The sequence below is a fragment of the Anser anser genome, assembly GCF_964211835.1.
Source record: "Anser anser genome assembly, chromosome: 3".
Taxonomy (NCBI): domain Eukaryota; kingdom Metazoa; phylum Chordata; class Aves; order Anseriformes; family Anatidae; genus Anser; species Anser anser.
Genome location: NC_139722.1, coordinates 53,762,168 through 53,780,615, shown reverse-complemented (window position 1 = coordinate 53,780,615; position 18,448 = coordinate 53,762,168). Strand labels below are relative to the sequence as shown.

The window sequence follows — 18,448 nt, the reverse complement described above, 5'->3', positions numbered from 1 at the left end:
GGCTACAGCTCCTAATGTTATTTTGGGTACGTAAACTAAAAACCGGTTTTAATTTATACCACTGGCTTCACATGCCACATAAAGTAAATATTTGAAGGTTTGAAGGAATTGCCGTTTGCTTAGAGCCCCTCCCCTATTTCTTCTCCTGGCTGAATCACCAAGTTAGCGTTCAGGGACGAAATGAAGTCGAACATCCTGCCTTCCCCGCAAGCTCTGCCCCCGACGGTTCCCCAGCAGAAGTTTCTGTTCTCTGTCTGTTGCTTGGTGGCTTCTCCTCAGCTCTCCCAGCCGTGAAGCTGAGGGGTACCCATGGGCGGCCGCCCGTTACCGCTGCCCCCAGCTGGCTTTCGGCAGCTTCGAGGGCAGCCTTGGGTGACCCGCTTGATGCGCAGTATGCTTGTAGGTAGGTGTACGGAGAGGTGTGTGGTGTCTGTCCTCTGACAGCCTTGTTGGAGAGAACATCCGGGAAGTTGCTGATGCAAGGATTGGTACAGTTGCGTCTGCAGCATTAATTTATCCTGGTTTTGCTGACGGAGGTTGAAACACGACCGTTACGGGGGCTGGCAGCACCCGGCTGTGTGGAGCCCCGGCCCCCTGCAGCGAGCGGTGCTCTCAGAGCAAGTGAATATATCAGTCGATGGGTCTCGTTTGTGCTCCTCGTTCTGTCTCCTGCCTCTGCCCCCTCTCCAGTTTTTCTGGGTGCCTTCCAGAAGGGAACGTAGAGCTGCTGATTTTCCGGTGGGCATTCCACGTGATGCTTTTATAACGTAATTGAGGGAACAGGGAATTTAAAACCAGTGCTGGTAGGAGTCCTGTGAAGGCCCCTCATTATGTGTCATACAGGAAATACCTTCGAGTATTAGAAACAGATTTCTCTGATTATATTAAGTTGATCTGGAGAGTTAGGTGAACTGGCCAAGCTGAGAAAGGCAGGATTTCTGTGAAATAATGTGAAGATTCATGATCCTTCACAGAAGTAGATCATAGGATTTGAAACCAGTTTATTTTATTTCCTTTTGGGTGTGACTTGTACCTGCATCTGTTTCTGGAATAGGTTTATGACCTTCTGTAATGTGTAAATAGATTATTTCAGTGATGTGCACTTGTACCATTTCTCCTTTTGCTTTTTATTAAAACAGCAAGATATGATTTTAAATTCTAGGTCACATACAGAGTACTGCGTGGTTTGTTTGTTTGTTTTTATTGTGAGTTTAACAGTCTCTTTGTGATCTCTTTGGGGGATCATCCATGTTGTAAAACTGGTAGCCATCGTTCTTGCTCTTTTGTAATTTGCACAGAGATGCAAACATGCTGCTTTTCTAGATCTCTGCTTTGTCCCTTATAAGCCAGGTGAGGCTGGACAAAATTGGACTGTGATTTATCTGCTCCACTACTTTCTGCTTATCCAGGCATTCTGAATTAGAACACCTGAGTTTGTTTGTGTGGGAGGGTAAAATGTAACAAAAGTTATGTTAGCTATGTATTAGTATTAGTACCCATACGAAAGGAGCATCTTAAAAGATACAGTAATATCATCATGCACTATATAATAATTAAAAGCAATATTGCTATACATTATATGAAATTATGACTGAGTCAAACTGTGCCTTCCTTATTAAGGTCTTAGTTATCTGCTGTATTATCACCTCTTATACTGGTGACATCCTTTTGCTACTTGAGTTCAGGTGTGTGTTGCCTTTGCCTGGGGGCAGACAATCCACAGCAGAGAGACTTGAGGCATGGCTGTTTACTGGGGAGAATGATAAGGTTTTGTAAGTAACCCATTTCTCTAAAGTAAAGTGGCCTTAAAGTATTTCAGATATTATTTCACTTTTAAAATGCTACTTGAACTTAAGGCAAGTAGCTGTAAGTACTTTACCAGGCAAGTAGCCTGGTAAAAATGTAAACTCGTTCTTTTATTCCAGATACAAATACTACATGTAAACTGTATTTAAAATGTTTCAAAACTTTTTTTTTTTTTTTTTAGTTAATAGCTATTTGTGATTTTCTACAAACGTTTTTAGGGGCATGTTAATTCATGGTTCCTGGTTTGCCTACCTAATTGACTATTTCAGTTCAGTTGTTGGTAGTAGACCAATTGTAAATTGGGTTGATTGATTTTCTGCACAGCATTAATAATTGCCATTTTACTTCGATCATTTTTTTCCAGTAAGATTTAGTCATATGAAAATGTAAGTTGTGTTTACATTGCTGTGGTTGTAAATCCCGTTGTGGTTTTAATGCCATTGTGTTGTGTCAGAGTGGACATCAGGATGAGATGCCATTGCCTGTATCACAAAAACTCAGCCACTGTTATTGTCAGGAGTATGGTGGTTTGGTGCTTGGTCTGTGGATGAATGAACGTGGTGGCAACTGAGGAGGAGAAAAGCCTGCAGGTGATATAGTGCTTAAATAGGGCTAGAGAGGAACTCGTGACAGCATGAACTCTTTATCTGTGTTACAGCATTTAGCTGTAAAATGTGCCAGCGAACTATGTATGTATCACAGTTCTGATGAGCGCATTTAATCATTGTTCTAATTACTGTGATGAATTATATCTTCCAGGCACAGTTGGTGGATCTGAAGTCTGAACTGACGGAAACACAGGCAGAGAAAGCAGTATTGGAAAAGGAAGTCCATGATCAGCTTCTGCAACTCCATGCTGTTCAGCTTCAGCTACACGCCAAAACTGGTCAGAATGTTGATTCTGGGACTATTAAGGCAAAACTGGTGAGTATGGTGGTTTGAATGGAGGATTATATCCTCTTCCTTCTCCTGGCTGAAGTTCTTTCTTGAAAGTTATAAATAAGCTGATTACAAATTTTCACGTTATAAATGTTGGAGAGAGTTTGCTTTTTCTTTTTTAAATAAAACTTATGACTGGTTGCTAGGAACCATTTAAAAATGTAAATAACATCAGAATAATTAATAAGAAGTTGTTTTACATAAACCTTTTCTATGGAGTTTGTTAAAATATATATTTTGTTAGATTATAATGCTTTTATGTAGGCAGAATTTGCGAAGACAGATAGCTTCCAGTGTAAAACTACAACCAAATCTTCACGTGTCATAAAAAAGCCTAAAAAGGGATACGTCTTCTGTTCTTGTTGTAGGTATATTCTGATAAGAGTAAGAATGGGATTGTTTTGCTCTCCACCATTGCTACATTCAGCAGACTTATCGCAAAAGGACTCAGTAGACCAGTGATAATCTTGTGAAATATGTTTCTGAGAAACTTAGACCTTGTAAAAATGCACCAGAAGATAACCGTGATTAATTATGCAATTAGTTGACACTGATTGATATCCAGAGTATAGTATGCCTACTAGCTGCAGCACAGATTCAAGCTCTAATACTGAGACTTCTTAAATTAAAAAGTGAAGTAATGCTGCGTAGATTGTGGTTTCCAACTCTTGTCATAATTCAAAGTCTAGCTGTTTTTAAAATTGCTTTGTAGGTTGGTTCCAAATATCTAGTCCCAACAGCTGTGGAACGTTAGATTAGTCACCTCTGCTATATTTGCCCTCTTAATTAATGTATAATAAAACACAGTAAAAGATTGTCAGGCTTAAAATCCACCTAGGTGCATCACTAAATAATGGGGCTAACCCAAATTCTTTCAGTTTCAGATCTAAAATCTGTATCTGAATTATAGTTACGTTCTTAGGTCTACATACTTTCATTCATGCTCAGTATAAAGAGTAATGTTTTCTGGATTGTCTGATCATCATTTATTCTGTATTGAAATATAACTTAAGTATGAACTGTTATTAATTGGACCTGAAAACAAGAATTAGTTAAATACAACCCACATATTGTAAGGGTTGACCTTCAGGTTTACATGAAGCAAAATTTTTAGCCAGCCCAAATTCTAAATAATTTTGGTCCCTAAATTCCATTAATGAGACTTAATTTTCAGAGTGATGTAATCACACTTCAAACATTTGTTTCCCCTTACTTTGTTACAAGCAGTTTCTAAAGATTAAATTTCCATAAAAGTGACATCAGTTTCAGACAACAATAAGTAAATTTTTCTTGTATTGCCTCAGATTTTATCCATGTTGAAGTTGAATTTATTAACATCATAGGCTATTATTCTCTTTAATTCCATATAGTTACTCCTTTTTTATAAACATCAGGTCTAATCTTTTAAGTTTGTTTTACTTTGCCTTTAGCATTTTTATAGTTTCAATGGAGAGAAACTCGCCTTTAAACTGTTGTAGATACGGAAAGCTATAAAGTTCTGGCAGCTTGAACAAGCAAAATTGAATTTGCTTAAATGACAATAAAATGGGAAGTCTGAGTTTTAGGTAAATAAAAACTGTCACGCCGACCTTCTGGCAGTCAGAAGCCTCTAGGCCAAAGAGGGATTGTGTCAACAGAATAGGCGACGGGGAAGTAAAGTTCTGGAGAAGTTAACTACCTGCTTTCCTTGTTGAGAACCACTATTCTTTTGTATGTAAATTCTTAACATAAATGTATATTCTACAAGCTGTAAGATTGTACATGACGATGAACAAAGACATTTTCAAATGTTCCAGATTGCTAGATAATTGATTGCATCATGTGGTTTAGTCTGAATCCCTTTTTAGGTGTGGTAGGTAGGCTTAGTCCAGGCACAATAACTCTTTCTTTGGAAGAGAATGAAGTTTCCTAATTTTTTAGGATTTTTTTTTGTATTCAGCAGTTCATATACCTTTATTGCTGTCTCTCACCATCCTGTACGTCACTCTTGCAATATGTGTTTAGTCATCCTTTCTGAAAGGAAAAATTCCCTTGCCTGTGTCATGCACTGTATTATAGATAGTATTTTCTGTGATACTTTCAGAGAAGTGCTCTATAAATTATTTACCCATTAGTTGAGTACAGCCAAGAAATAAATCTGCCTTCTTCTATTTGAAGATATTTTTTTCCTCTCAGTCAAATATTACAAAACTAATCATGTTATCTTGCTGTTCCTGGTAGAGATCCTTGGTATTTTAGGAGAAAGTAGTGTTTTCAATACTACAATGAAGCAAGAATTTTTTTAAAAATGATTTTACTGAAAAATATCAAATTTTTTTCTAAGTACAGTTACAGCAGTGTGTGTGTTTTTTATGTCTTCTAATAAAATGCATAGTCTGCTAGTGAATTTCTTTTGGAATAAGTCATTTATGTTACTGCATTTTCTTAAAGTTCCTGTTACCTATTTCTCTAATTATGGAACTCTTCTCTTCTGTCTTAAGTCTGTCCTTTCTGTGGATGAAATGGTAAGTATGCTGATTGCCCTGTTTTTGTTGTTGTTATGCTTAACTGCTTTTGCTCTATGTAACATTTTATATTGTTGGCCTCAGAAACTGGCAAAACAGATCTGTCTTGTTCTTTCTTCCTGTCAGCTGGCAAGATGCTGTGCAAAGAACTTTCTTTGTGTTTTCTTTTGTTTTTCTTTTCTAGCTTAAGTACCCACTTTCCTATGTCCGTATGTATTTATTATCGTTAGAGCTAATTTAGGATGATACCTTGAATTTGATATTCTGAAAGATTGTTTTGGCAACATCTCCAAACAATTTTATGGCATTACACAATTTCTAAAGTATAATTATAGTAAACATCAAGCAATATATACTGTGAAATGTTTTATATATATATTTTTTAAATCCTGTCTATTTTTCCTTGTTTTCACTTTTCTCAGTTCTTTTTATGGGCATGATTTAATCTAATTTACTGACCAGTTTAACAGCCTAAGGCATATAAACTCAGTAATACATAGATATGAAGAAAAAGTGATGCAAAGTTAACTTCTATCTTTCAGTCTTTCCCAGTAGTAGACTTGACAATTTTTGCACAGCTTCTCTACTTTTATTACATTGTATACCTAACTAACATTACTCAGTGTTTGTTCTTTGAAAAGCCACAGGTTAGCTGTGGTTAGCTGTAAGCCTTGATCTTCAGCATGGCAGTTGCTTTTTTTATTACTGGTGGAAAATACAGTTCTTTCTGTTTTGCAGGACCTATGCAAAACTATGAGCACTAGAAAGCATGAAATCTGATTCTTTAAATTCCTCATTATTCTAAACCTATTTGGAGACTTTTACCACATCTCATAGCAGTTGCTCAGAAGAAGACATGTCCTTTCAGTACATCTTCAGACATCTGTATTGCAAACCTCTTCGTGTGGTGATCAGTTGGAGACAGTCCAGAGGGAGTGGCTTCTAGGTGTAATTTTCCTCCGAGGTCACAGAACAATAGTCACAGTAATGGAGAGAATAGGAAGGTTCTGGGGGACTACATTGTTCCTTATATTTTAGATATAATGTTTAAAATGCACTATTAAAAGTGATTCCAACTAGGAAAGTAACTTTTTTTTTGTTGTTTAAATTTGATTTAGATGGTGAATCAAATTCAGAGCTGTGATGAGTGTTTTAAGCTGGCTAATTAATGATAACTAATGAAAATGTAACAATGTGAATAATGTGCATTCATATGTCTGGCTCAAATTCTAGTCTTTTAATTTTTTACACTTGTCAAATAGAAGAAGTCCTAAAAGAGAGTACTTCCACAAGTAATGGGCCTGTTCAATTCTGAGCACTTGGGTGCAATCTTGGCAATATGTATATAACTAACGTAAATTCTATAGGAACACTGTAGCTGTAGACAGACTTTCCAGCTACTATAAAACTAGTATTAAGTCTGAACTGTGACACTTCTTACAGCTAAAGTATGTGTCAGAGGCAACACAGTGTCTTTGCACTCTTGAATTCTTGTAACTGCCCTCTGGCTAGTGGCAGTAAACGTGAGTTAAAATAGCCCAAGGCTTACTACAGCAGAGAGACTTGGTATAATTTTAGAAACTCCTATTCTTTAAATGTAGGTGAGCCAGAATTCTTGGCTTATGAGTGTATTCTGCAGTTCATAAAGAGATTTGTTGAAAAATAACGGGAGTCGTCTCACAAGACAACCCCAAACCCAAAAGACAGACCTGGTGTGGCTTTGCGTGGCAGGTTTTCTAATGTACATATCGAGTCAAGCCTAATGTGGAACTGGGTTGATACGAGAATTGCAGGAAGTGGAGAGGTAACAATTTCAAGCAATCTTTGTGTCACCCTTCCTCAGCAGTGTGCTAGGCATTTCTTGGCCAATATGTACCTATGTGTAATGTGCTTCATTCATCCAACCTGATACAGGTATTTAACAGGTGAGACAGAGAAGTAGAGTCTATCAAATTGACAGTTGTCTTTGCAGGCATTTGTAGCTCTTTGCCAGATACCTGCTGTGAAAATACCTTTCTTTGGTTTATGTGTGACAACCTACCTTAATCTCAAACGTGGTAATTCCAGCCATACCCATGGTTTTGTTACTCTCATTTGGAATAGTGAATAAGGATATTCACTGTTTCATAACAGATTTGTCTTGCCAGTTCTGTAAAATGGTGTTTGTCCTGTTGCTTCTTTAGTTGCACCTTGTGATTTTAATGGTGTAATTGATACAAGTACAAAGAACACTTTTTAGGTACTCTGAATATCTTCAAAAACTTGTTACAGTGAATTTAGTATTTATTGCTTATTCAGACGGCAACCATAATTTAAAAGGGAATAGTAGCAGATTCTATGTCTGTATAGTTTTCCTAGTTTGATTTGTTGTTTTTTTTTTTCCCACTTTCTAAAAGGTTTATAAAGTAAGATATAAAAGATACAAGTAATCAAATGAGCTTGTGTAGTAGATTTTGTAGAATAGTAATCTGAGTTGACCATACTAACTCCTTTTAGCTCCAGTGCTCTGGATTTTAGAAAAGATAATGGCTATGTGTTATCTGTACAGTTGTGATGGAGCACTATGGAAGTAATTTATATTTCCATAATTCCTTTTTCATGTTGAAAAAAAAAGCAATGAGGAAGGATAGATTTCTTAATGTGTTTTTGTTTGTTTTATTATTATTATTAAGGATGTTATTTTGCATTAATATCTCTTCTAATTTCATAGAGCATGCATTGGCATGTGTAGAATCTCTGGCTTTTTTTTTTTTGTGGTCTTGAGAGTCTAATTTGGAAATAACCCTGGCTGGGCGTTTCTTGGTTGTTTGCATGAAAATAATTGTCATTTTAAGGACTTACAGATAATTTGATCATATTGAAATAGTTATAGAATATTATCAGCTTGAAATGTATAGTGGTTGTATATTTTTTTATTATTTTAAAAATAATCTGTTCTTTCTCATTGTACAAATATCCCATTTGAACACAGGAAAAATCAAGGATGCTATTCAGACTACGTACCACTTTGCTACCTGTTTGTGAGAGGGAGAAGCAGTGTTACTAATTTCAGTCCTTGGACTTTAAGCTAGTATATGCATTTTGTACAGGAGTTGTAAGCAGGATAAAAAACATGTTGGGAGCACGAAGTTGAGCTCAAGGCCAACTCTCCCCAGAGGGGGGGAGTAAGCAAACCAGTAGCTGCAGTGACAGAGTCGCTTCTTTCACTTCTTTTCCTGCATGTCCTATAGTCAGAATTATTTCACATTGGTTTATAGAAGCAGTAAGTACTCTTTTCATAGCCAACTTTGATAAAAGCTTTTCAATTTCTTATTTATGTTAAGGAGAGAGAACTTGAAGCTAGCAAGAAAGAAAAAGTGAAAGAAGCTCAGCTGGAAGCTGAGGTGAAATTGCTGAGGAAGGAGAATGAAGCTCTTCGTCGACACATAGCTGTGCTTCAGGCTGAGGTTTATGGAGCAAGATTGGCAGCCAAGTACTTAGATAAGGAACTAGCTGGAAGGTATGTAAAATCAATCCATGTCCCTAGCATGGGGTTTTGTTGTTGTTACAATTTTTTTTTTAATACTGCAAAGCATACAGCTTCAGTGAGTCTCGATTTATGTCTAACATTTCTTAACACTGTGGCAATATCAGTGAATGTATATAGAAACCACAGTTTTGGAAGGGTTAGACGTATATGCTGTAGGTTTCTTGACCACCTATTATTGAATAGAAATTGGGCTTTTTCTTGTTCACTATCTTCTTCGCTGCAACCAGCATCTTCTATTAGCATTTGTTAACTTCTCTTTTCCTAGGCTTTGGACTGTCCATGTTGGTAAGTATTACCAATTCTGTTTTCTTAGGGATTAATATAATAGTGACCACAATGAGGCCAGTCAAAAATCTTGCTAGTCTTCAGAAGTTTTAAAGGATGTAGGCTCTCCCTTCCCACTAAATAATCTTGTTTCAAAGTCTTCATTACTACATTTTTATGAATGAGTTATTCCTGGTTTATTTTATAAACCTTTGTCTCGTTAGCTTTTAAAATCGTTAGCAGGGAGATAAATGCATAGAGGTATGCTCTGGCAAGAAGAGAGTCTGTGATTATCTGAAGTATACATGTAGTGGTCTTTAATAACTTACACAGTAACATACAGCTCTGACAGCTCAAGCATGCAGTGCAGGTACAGTAATGTCAGTTATGCTTGTTTAAATTTGTCAGTGTATGACTGCAATATTTCTATGACATAACTGTGATAATGAGCTGTAGATAACTATAATAAACTTAACAGTATTTAATCATCATCAATGTTAGCGGCATAATGTTATAATTATGCTCAGATTCCTGAGCTCTCCAAGCCCACCAGGGTCTGCAAGGCTCCGTGGAGCCCATGCTTAGGGCATGGAGGTGCCCAAGGCATCCTCAGCTTATCCAGACAGATTGTTCATTGTCCATGATAAGGCAGTTTTAGTCTGACTGAACGTAACCAATCACTTTGGCCCTGTTCTGCAGCTGTTTTAACCACGTCCTTGCATTATTCATCCAATTGCTCACTAACTTGCTAGCTATGTTTGTGTAGCAATTAAGCAATAAATTACTTTTTATCTTATGATAAGCACTATTAAATACTTTATGCTGGAGCTGGACTGGTCATTTGGATCCTTTCTTGTGGGTCTGAGACCCTTGCTGCCATTAGAGCTAGATTTAAATTTCCTCTTATAAAAATTACATTATTTATTCCACTTCATCAAAATGTGCCTCTATTATGATTTAATGAAAAACAAGATAGCCTTGTAAGGCTTCTAAGAACAAGGCTTGATCCCTTTGGTCATGGGGTGAGCCCAGCCATTTACTTCTATTATTTGCAGCTTTGTGTTCATTTTGTCTGGCACAGAAATGGTCACTTTTGCAACCCTGTTTGTTCTCTTCCTTTGCATCCCCAGAGGCAGATCCAAAATTAAGAGTTAGTAGGAAAAGTCTCACGTTTGCAATTAATTCAACAAAAGGAAGGAACCAAAAATCCCTCACTTTCCAAAGTAGAGCCACACACTTTTTTTTTTTAATTAAGTTTTCTGGATGCTGTGGGTGAAACGAATCTTCTTAAGTGCTTTAAATTTTAGGGAGAACTTGTATGTACACGTGTTTAACATACTCAGCACTGTCACAATTCCATGCAGTTACTGCACTTGCACTAGTTGCTGAATGGCTGCGTGCTGTAGGCACATGAAGGATGAGTTGTACAATGCACTGCTTTTCAGGTGTAATATAGCATGTTGTTTATTCTCTTTGTTATGTAGAGTTCAGCAGATTCAGTTACTGGGCCGAGACATGAAGGGACCTGCTCATGACAAACTCTGGAATCAGCTCGAAGCAGAAATACACCTTCACCGTCACAAAACTGTTATTAGAGCTTGTCGAGGTCGGAATGATCTGAAACGACCAATGCAAGCACCACCAGGACATGTAAGTTGAAAGGCGAGTCTGTAATTTCTGCTGTCTGTGGAAAAAAGATAGCAGTTTCTTCATTTTTGTGTTTGTTTTCACTTCAAATACTGAATTATTTTAACTGTCCCTTTAACATATGTATTTCTTTTATATCAGAAAATGGTTTGAGTTGAAAGGAACCTTCAAAGTTCATCTCGTCCAAGACATCTGCCTTCTCTTCTCTAGGCTAAACAACTCCAACTCTCCTCACAGGAGAGGTGTTTCAGCCCTCTGAACATTTTTGTGGCCCTCCTTTAGACCTGCTCTAATAGACTCTTGTCTGTCTTGTTCTGGGAAGCTCAGAGCTGGATATGTTAAAGGATAGTTCCATCCTGAATAGCATGTTTCCATAAATGACCGTGAAAGATAGTAAAATTCTGTTGACTTATGTAGGAATATGCAGCCCTTTTGAAAATTATGCTTTGTGTTTATAGATTTGAATTTAACAGTGTAATTTTTGTTAGGTAAATTTGAAAATAAGGGGCTAAATTACTTGGGGAAACTGTGAAGAATAATAATTTTAGGATTAGATTGAACTGAAATTCATCTTTTATTTTATTTCTTTTAAGGCCAAATAAATTGACACTACAAAATTTTGGTTTTGTTTTTTTTTCCCCCTCCAAAAGATACTTTTTAAAATAAAATTTTTAAAAGCGTGTGTGACTATGGCATAGACCTTGCCTTACCTAGCCTGGCACATGAGCTATTATCCCCAGTTTTCAGTGCATAAAATGGAACGCTTTGAGGAAAGGGCATTACTTTGGTCTGTTCTAAATACCTTAGTTGGTCAGATGGATCTTACTACTTATGTTCTTAATAGCATATAAAGTATTGGTGGACAAATATGCATGTGTATGATTTTAAGGGTATGAATAATAGCAACAGCAGCTTAACAAAAGAAAAACAAATACCATGATTTACTCGGCCTCTTTTTTAGTTTAGAGTTTAATAGCTTGTGGAATGGTGTGTTTTTAATCTAACAAAAATAAAGTTGAGCGAGGAACCTTGTCTTTGGGACTCTATTACCTCTACCCTTTGATTAGCTTTAAATTACTGTTTGTCGTATAACTTTTCAGCAGTGATCAGCATTCCTTTATGTAGTCCCTTTATATTTTTAATTTGGCAGATTTCCTTCTTTTGAAGTTACTCTGTGTTGTGCATCACTCAGCACTGAAATAATTGAAATAATTGTTCTTGTCAGGAATGCATGGAGCTAATCTAAAACTTTGCTGCCGATACACTGTCTTTCTACAATTAAAAACAAACTAACAAAAAGAATGCATCACATCTATACTTACAGTATGTATGTATTTTTTATCAAACTAGGATCCAGATGCCTTAAAGAAGAGTCAAGGTGTTGGTCCAATCCGAAAAGTTTTGCTAGTTAAAGAAGACCATGAAGGACTAGGAATTTCAATCACAGTAAATGCTTGTATTTATTTTCTATGGCACACGAGAAGCAATTTAAATTTGTATTTGTACTTTGTAAAATATTTGGAACAGTAAGTGTATTGTTAGAATGTAACAAAAGAGAAAGAATAGGGCTGCATTATGTAAATTCATAGGTATAATTATATGACTTAAAGAATACAACTCATTTTGATAGATTTTGAGGTTGTCAACTGCTAGTTTATGTAAAACTTACGGTTTCAACTCATGTTTAGGGTTTGGGCCCTATAGCAGATTAGCCAGTAATGAATTTCTAGTATCATAAGTCTGTAGAAGAGCAGAAACAGTCTGAGAACTAACTTACAAAGCTTAGCTGTTGTAATTATAGGATAGTTTTGTGGTTTTTTTTTTCTTGTTTTGTTACTGGCATTTCACACCTAACAAAAGCTGTGTTATCTTTTTACACCAAACTTTGAAAATTCAGACTAATACTCTTTTATTCTAAATACTGTTTTTTTTTCTTGCAAGTCAATATGGCGTCTGGTTTTTAATGAGGTTTTGATGTTGTCTTGAGCTTGTCTGTGATCTAAAATAATTTTATTATTATTCAGAACAGTCTGCTTTTACTCTGAGTATATATTTGAAATCAGGCCATTCTTTTTCGGGGAGAAGAATTAAGAGAAGCATCTCATACCATCATCTTAAGCATTCTTTTTGTCCAGAGTATGCTTTTTAATGTTCTATAATAAAAGATGAAATAAGCACTGTAAGAGCAACTGTTGGAATGCTGATTTTATGCTTACGTACATTTCAGGTAATTAAAATCCACTTTTCCCATAGGGTGGGAAGGAGCATGGTGTTCCAATACTGATCTCTGAAATCCATCCTGGACAACCTGCTGATCGATGTGGAGGACTGCATGTTGGTGATGCCATTCTGGCAGTGAATGGAGTTAATCTAAGAGATGCCAAACATAAAGAAGCTGTAACTATCCTTTCCCAACAGGTCAGTTGGGACCTGTTATCCACAGGCACATTTATGTGCTTCCTTTGTTCTGCCTACTGATTTACCTTGGATTTAATGTTTTCAGTCAAGCACAGTAATATGCAAACCTACAGTGATTCCTAAAGCTCTGTCACCTTACACTGAATCCTCTTGTGTCTTGCAGTCTAGGAGAAAAAGGCTGGGTCAGTACTGATTGAGTTAAACCTCTAGTGACCGATGATCCTCCAGTAAGGCTAATGGAAATCTTGTTATCGGGAAATAGTGATGCCTGTTTTACGCTTTTATGAGTTTAGCTGCAGCTAAACAATGTTTCTGATGCGCTTTGTGGTCTAGAATCATCTTGCTGCATTGCTTCCCATTTTCAGACAATTTGTAGGTTTAAATTTGTGAGAAAGCTTGCTCTTAGTTCCTGTTTAAAGAATTTACTGTTTAAATGCACTGGTACATAATGAAAAATTCAGGTAACTTTGGTAAATCTTAGGTGTAGAGCTGCATTTCTTTAATCATTAAAGCTTAATTCAGGTACATGCCCAAAATATTCAGCACAACTGTTCAGTAAAATCTACTTGTTTAAGTAATCCAGCTCATTTTTGTAAACCTGTTATGTAGTGGTGTATTAGTAAGTAAATTTGTAATTTTGATTACATTCTAGAGAGGAGAGATTGAATTTGAAGTAGTGTATGTTGCTCCAGAAGTTGATTCAGATGATGAAAATGTAGAATATGAGGATGAGAGTGGACACCGCTATCGTTTATATCTTGAGGAATTGGAAGAAGGTGCGAATTCAGGTTCTAATAGGAAAGAAGCAATTGTGGATGTCAAACCCTCACAAGGTAAACTTTCTAAAAAGCGTTATGCAATTTAACTCTGAAGTCTCACTACACAAACCAATTTCTGGAAAACACTGTTTTTATATTGTAAAATTAAACTTCCTTTAATTCAGTTGACCTGCTAGTAGGTTTTCAGCTCTATTGGTTGGTCCCTTACTCATTGGTCTGTTTTACTTAAATAGAATTTCTGCTGGTTTTTTTTTTTCTGATCATCTTTTCCCAATTATTCATATCTTTTCACAACTCTGCTTTAGGAGTAGTTAATTCCCCTTAAGCCATTATTTTGTTGGTGACTTTGAGTATGCTTTTTTAGATCAGAGGCATGTAGAAATAGTTCCTGTTTTCTTGTCGTACTGTGTTTTAACAAAAGCTTATAAGCTCGTATTTTTAGTAAATATTTCAGTAAACTTTCCAGTTTCTGAAATAAATCTTACTAATCTGTGATTCCTAAGACTTGTTCTCTTCCTTAAATGTATTTTTTTTTTAACTTGCAGTGTTTGATAAGAAACCGGGTATTGATGGACATGAAAATGGAGACCTGAGGAATTCAGTTGAAGCTCCGTTAGAAGATGCTGCACCCAAATTAAGCCGTTCTGCTGAGTCTTTATCCTAAAAAAACAAACAAACAAACAAAAAAAAAACACAACTGGACAGATCCCATCTTTGGGAACAATTGATAATCAATAGTGACTGTTCCAAGTTGCATATACAAGTGTAGGTTGTAAAAGGAAGATTAAAAGTCAAAGGGACCTGTATTACTGTTGCCTGGATAAAAGGCAGTTACCTCAGGGCTTCATTGTGAGCAATTCTAAATGTGGAAAACTGTCTTTTGCGTGACACACAATAGTTACTTAACACATGGCATGTTAAATGAATTTCCTTTTAATAATAAGTACCAAAGCATGGGATTTCTAAAAATGATAACCTCAATACCTTCAACTTTTAATCTCATTGATGTCCCCGAGGAAGGAGAATAAGATGTGGCCATCTTCATTTGAAACCGTTTTAAAGGGAGAACAAGGTTCAGTCTGTTGTGAAACAAGCTTTGACTCAAGAAGGTGTGTGTGTGGGGGAATTGTACTATTGCATACCTGAGTTTTCCACTTGGGATTTTTGAGCTGTAACTTCAAAAACAAACAAAAAAAATCGTTTTCTGAGAGTAGCAAAAAAACAGATTTTACTTGAGCAAAGACCATCAAAACCATAATTGGACAGTGGAGTACTTGTTAATCGTGATCCTTCAGCCCATGATAATTTTATGGGTGAGATTTTTGGCATTATTGTTTTAATTAATTCACTGCCAAATTAAACTTGCTCTAAAAGTATTTAGACAGAGTATTACAGGGTTTTACAAGCAAAATTTGCTTAAAAAGCGCTCACAGTTGTGTGCCCTTTGGCATTTTTTTCCCAAGCATCATCAATTTAGCATACATTCTTGAATGGATGTGGTTTCTGCCCATGTGGAGTTGTCTGAGTTGGTCATTATTGGCTTGAATTTAGGAAATGCTCAGTGTTTTTAATAAGTACTGGACATACTCATTTCACATTAAAATAATCTTTAAAGAAGTGAAAGTAAAGTGCACAGTGCTTTATAGGAAGTACTCACAATCATACAGTGTCTGGCCCTATCTGTTAATTTTGGCAGTTGTATTAACCTGTAATTGTCTTATTGTTGAAACAAAACATTATTCCTTTTGTAAGAGCAGTGTATCTCAAAATAGCTTTTAATTGGTGTACATCTAAAGGTTTGTGGCATGGTTGCAGATGGGAATGTCGAGCATGGCTTCTTGACCAGTTTCTTATACTCTTGTGTATCTGTAGATACACAAGAACTGAACTTGGAGATCTTTAAGTGCAACGCTCTCCATATGCAAACTTTTGCATTATGATCACATTTATTGTTTCAGCCTGCAAAGGCAGCTTTCCTGTTAACTGCTCTTCAGGCTGTTGAACTGTCACGTGAAAAGAGTTTGCACTTTGAGAGTGGAGCTTATGTGAGAAGGCATCTTTGCAAGTGTTAGTGTGTAGGACAGACATATATAGGAAAAAAACTCAAAGGCCTTTAGAGTAATATCAATTAATTTTACATTCAAAATTGTGATGTAGAACACAGTTACTTGTTTCTCCTAGGAGCACTATATATATGTTTATAGAAAAATCATAAAAATGTATATACTTTATTCGAAGATTTTGCTATTTATAAATCCCCTAACTTTGCTATTTACAGGATCGTTTTGTGTGCGTGTATGCATGAGTTCCATTCACTCAGTGGAATTACATTATTTGGTTCATTTTTTGTAACAGTCCTTGTCATATGGCATATTGTTAAAGGCTTTTAGAATAGTCAAAGTTGTACAGTTTTCAGCACACAGAAACTAGTATTTAAAAATAAATCCCTGTAAAGAAGAAACAGATCCCCAGACATGTTTCTTTCTTTGAAGCTTTAGAAATTTTAGGACACGTTGGCTACATATTAGCAGATAAATCCACTGCCATAACTCTGCATCCAGGTTTCTGTTTTTCCCACAGTTAGTAGGTGCACTAAGTAAGTGCATCCCACAGTAAGTAGAGTGAACTTTGAAACCGTCTGTGGCCTGGGATGTTCTGAGGATAGTTCAAAGCCAAGTAGTGATCTTGTCTTTGAAGATCATATCTGTATGAAATTTTGATGCGGTTGTAGGAAACGAGGCTGGTCCAACTAGTCTGATAACTTAAAAAATAATTTGCCTGTACAGTTTCCATGTATCTGAGGGAAAGATTACATTTTTTATTTATTTGTTCTCACTTCCTGGCATGCCTCATTTTCCACTTAGTCTTTTGATCTGTTTCAGCCTGAAGTGGGAGAATGTTTCTGGAGTTACTTTCCTGACATTCCTTGCCCACCTGTTTCTTATGATGCTATGCGCTTTTCTGTATCGTCTGGAAGTTGCTGGATCCTTTCTCTGTTACCTTGTCTATTTTTGACCTGTATATGAGATCAACAGAAGGAACAATTGCCGAGGAAGATGACTAGGAGTAGACAAATCAGGTAGCAGTAAATTATCACTGTACTTCCTTCCCTGCAGTTTTTATAATCTTTGTTTAGAAAGTCCTGAATGGGAAGACTTTGCTCAGACACTACAGCATGGCTGTACTCCACACTTCCTACCAGCAGATTTAACATACTGATTTACTGTAGTCATACTGAGATGCTTTGAGATTAATATTTAAACTGAGAAAAGTTTTGCAAGTTGAGATTTCCAGATTCAATGGACGAATGTGTATTTCCTCCTTTGTCAGAAACTGGAAGGTTGCTGATTCCCAGAGGTTGAATGAATTAGACTCGGAAGAATTTCCGAGGCAAGTCAGTATTCAGACTTCATTTTTATTTTTTAAAGTGTAAAACAGTTTACTGGTGTGTGTGTATATATATTTTTACTTCAAAAATAAAATAATATTCTAAAGAGAACGGTGCAATTTTTTAGTAGATAATTCCTTGCCTATTAAAAAAAAAAAACTTGATTGAGACAACTGTATTTTAAGCTAAAGGTAGACAGTGCTTGTCAGCGTATGGGACCAATGTTTATTAAGAGCATGCAAGTTAAGGAAAGTGCTTAATGGCAATAAATTTAATTCTGATCAAAGACCATATGTAGTATTTCTTTGTAGAAGTGTATTTGTGGCAATGAAGGTGGTTTGTATCCATCTCAATATATGTTAATCAACAGTTATATTAAATGAAATACAAGTATTGTGTGTGTCCAAACATCCATACATGATTACTCTCATTCCTTTAGGAGGTATAACATTTCACAACAAATGTATTCTATCCAGCTAAGCTGAATATATTTTTATTAGCCTGTAAATATTCTTCTGCGTTTCAGTGACTTCTGTACCGAATTCAGAATATTTCATTTTCTTCTGTTTTTATATATAAAACATAGATACCTAACCCTGTGTGTGATCTTTTTGTTAAGCACGTAATCCACACGCAGGCAAAAAGTTGACAAATGAGGGGAAAAAAAACTGCATAGTGTGAAGTTTGACGCTAATCTGGTCTTGGCCAGCAATGGTTAATAACAAATTACATTTTAAGAGTGAGAGTTATAGGACATGTCTCAAGAACCTTTTACTTGAGAAGCATTTCCTGCTGAATGCTTTTCAGTAAAAGAAAATGCAAAATTTGCAGTGTTACTCTGGCTGTATAATAATACCATAAATATTCTGTAGCCTGTGGCTAAAAGCTACAAAGTCCCAAACCCGTCAAAGGATTAAGTCATTTGGGTAAAATTGTGGAAACTGACTTTTTTTTTTCCTTTTAGTTTGCTCTGCATTAGGAGTAATAGGCGTATTCTGCGTGTGGGTTGTTTGTTTCTTTTTTTACCGAAGTTACAAAACATTTGTTCTTAGTCCTGATATTAAAATCTTTTTGCTCAGATTAAGAAGTCTGGTTTGTGTTAAGATATTTTTTTTTTAATAATCTCTCACCTATACTTAGTGGTCTTCCTGCCTTAAAGAAGCAAGTTCATCCA

The 18,448-nt window shown here is 36.1% G+C and overlaps 1 protein-coding gene across 2 annotated transcripts in view; it reads left to right on the top strand.

Annotated features, from left to right (window-relative positions):
- GOPC (golgi associated PDZ and coiled-coil motif containing) overlaps positions 1 to 17,560 on the top strand; it is a 28,327-nt gene extending 10,767 nt beyond the window's left edge. Inside the window, exons 2-9 of one of the 2 annotated variants that reach the window (XM_083827733.1) lie at positions 2,566 to 2,730; positions 5,226 to 5,249; positions 8,573 to 8,748; positions 10,527 to 10,692; positions 12,040 to 12,135; positions 12,943 to 13,107; positions 13,760 to 13,940; positions 14,432 to 17,560. In XM_083827733.1, coding sequence (XP_083683859.1) covers positions 2,566 to 2,730; positions 5,226 to 5,249; positions 8,573 to 8,748; positions 10,527 to 10,692; positions 12,040 to 12,135; positions 12,943 to 13,107; positions 13,760 to 13,940; positions 14,432 to 14,550 — 1,092 coding nt within the window. In that variant the 3' untranslated portion in view covers positions 14,551 to 17,560. The remainder of the gene's footprint in view (positions 1 to 2,565; positions 2,731 to 5,225; positions 5,250 to 8,572; positions 8,749 to 10,526; positions 10,693 to 12,039; positions 12,136 to 12,942; positions 13,108 to 13,759; positions 13,941 to 14,431) is intronic. The other variant, XM_083827732.1, reaches the window with a different exon arrangement.
- Positions 17,561 to 18,448: the final 888 nt, after the last annotated feature.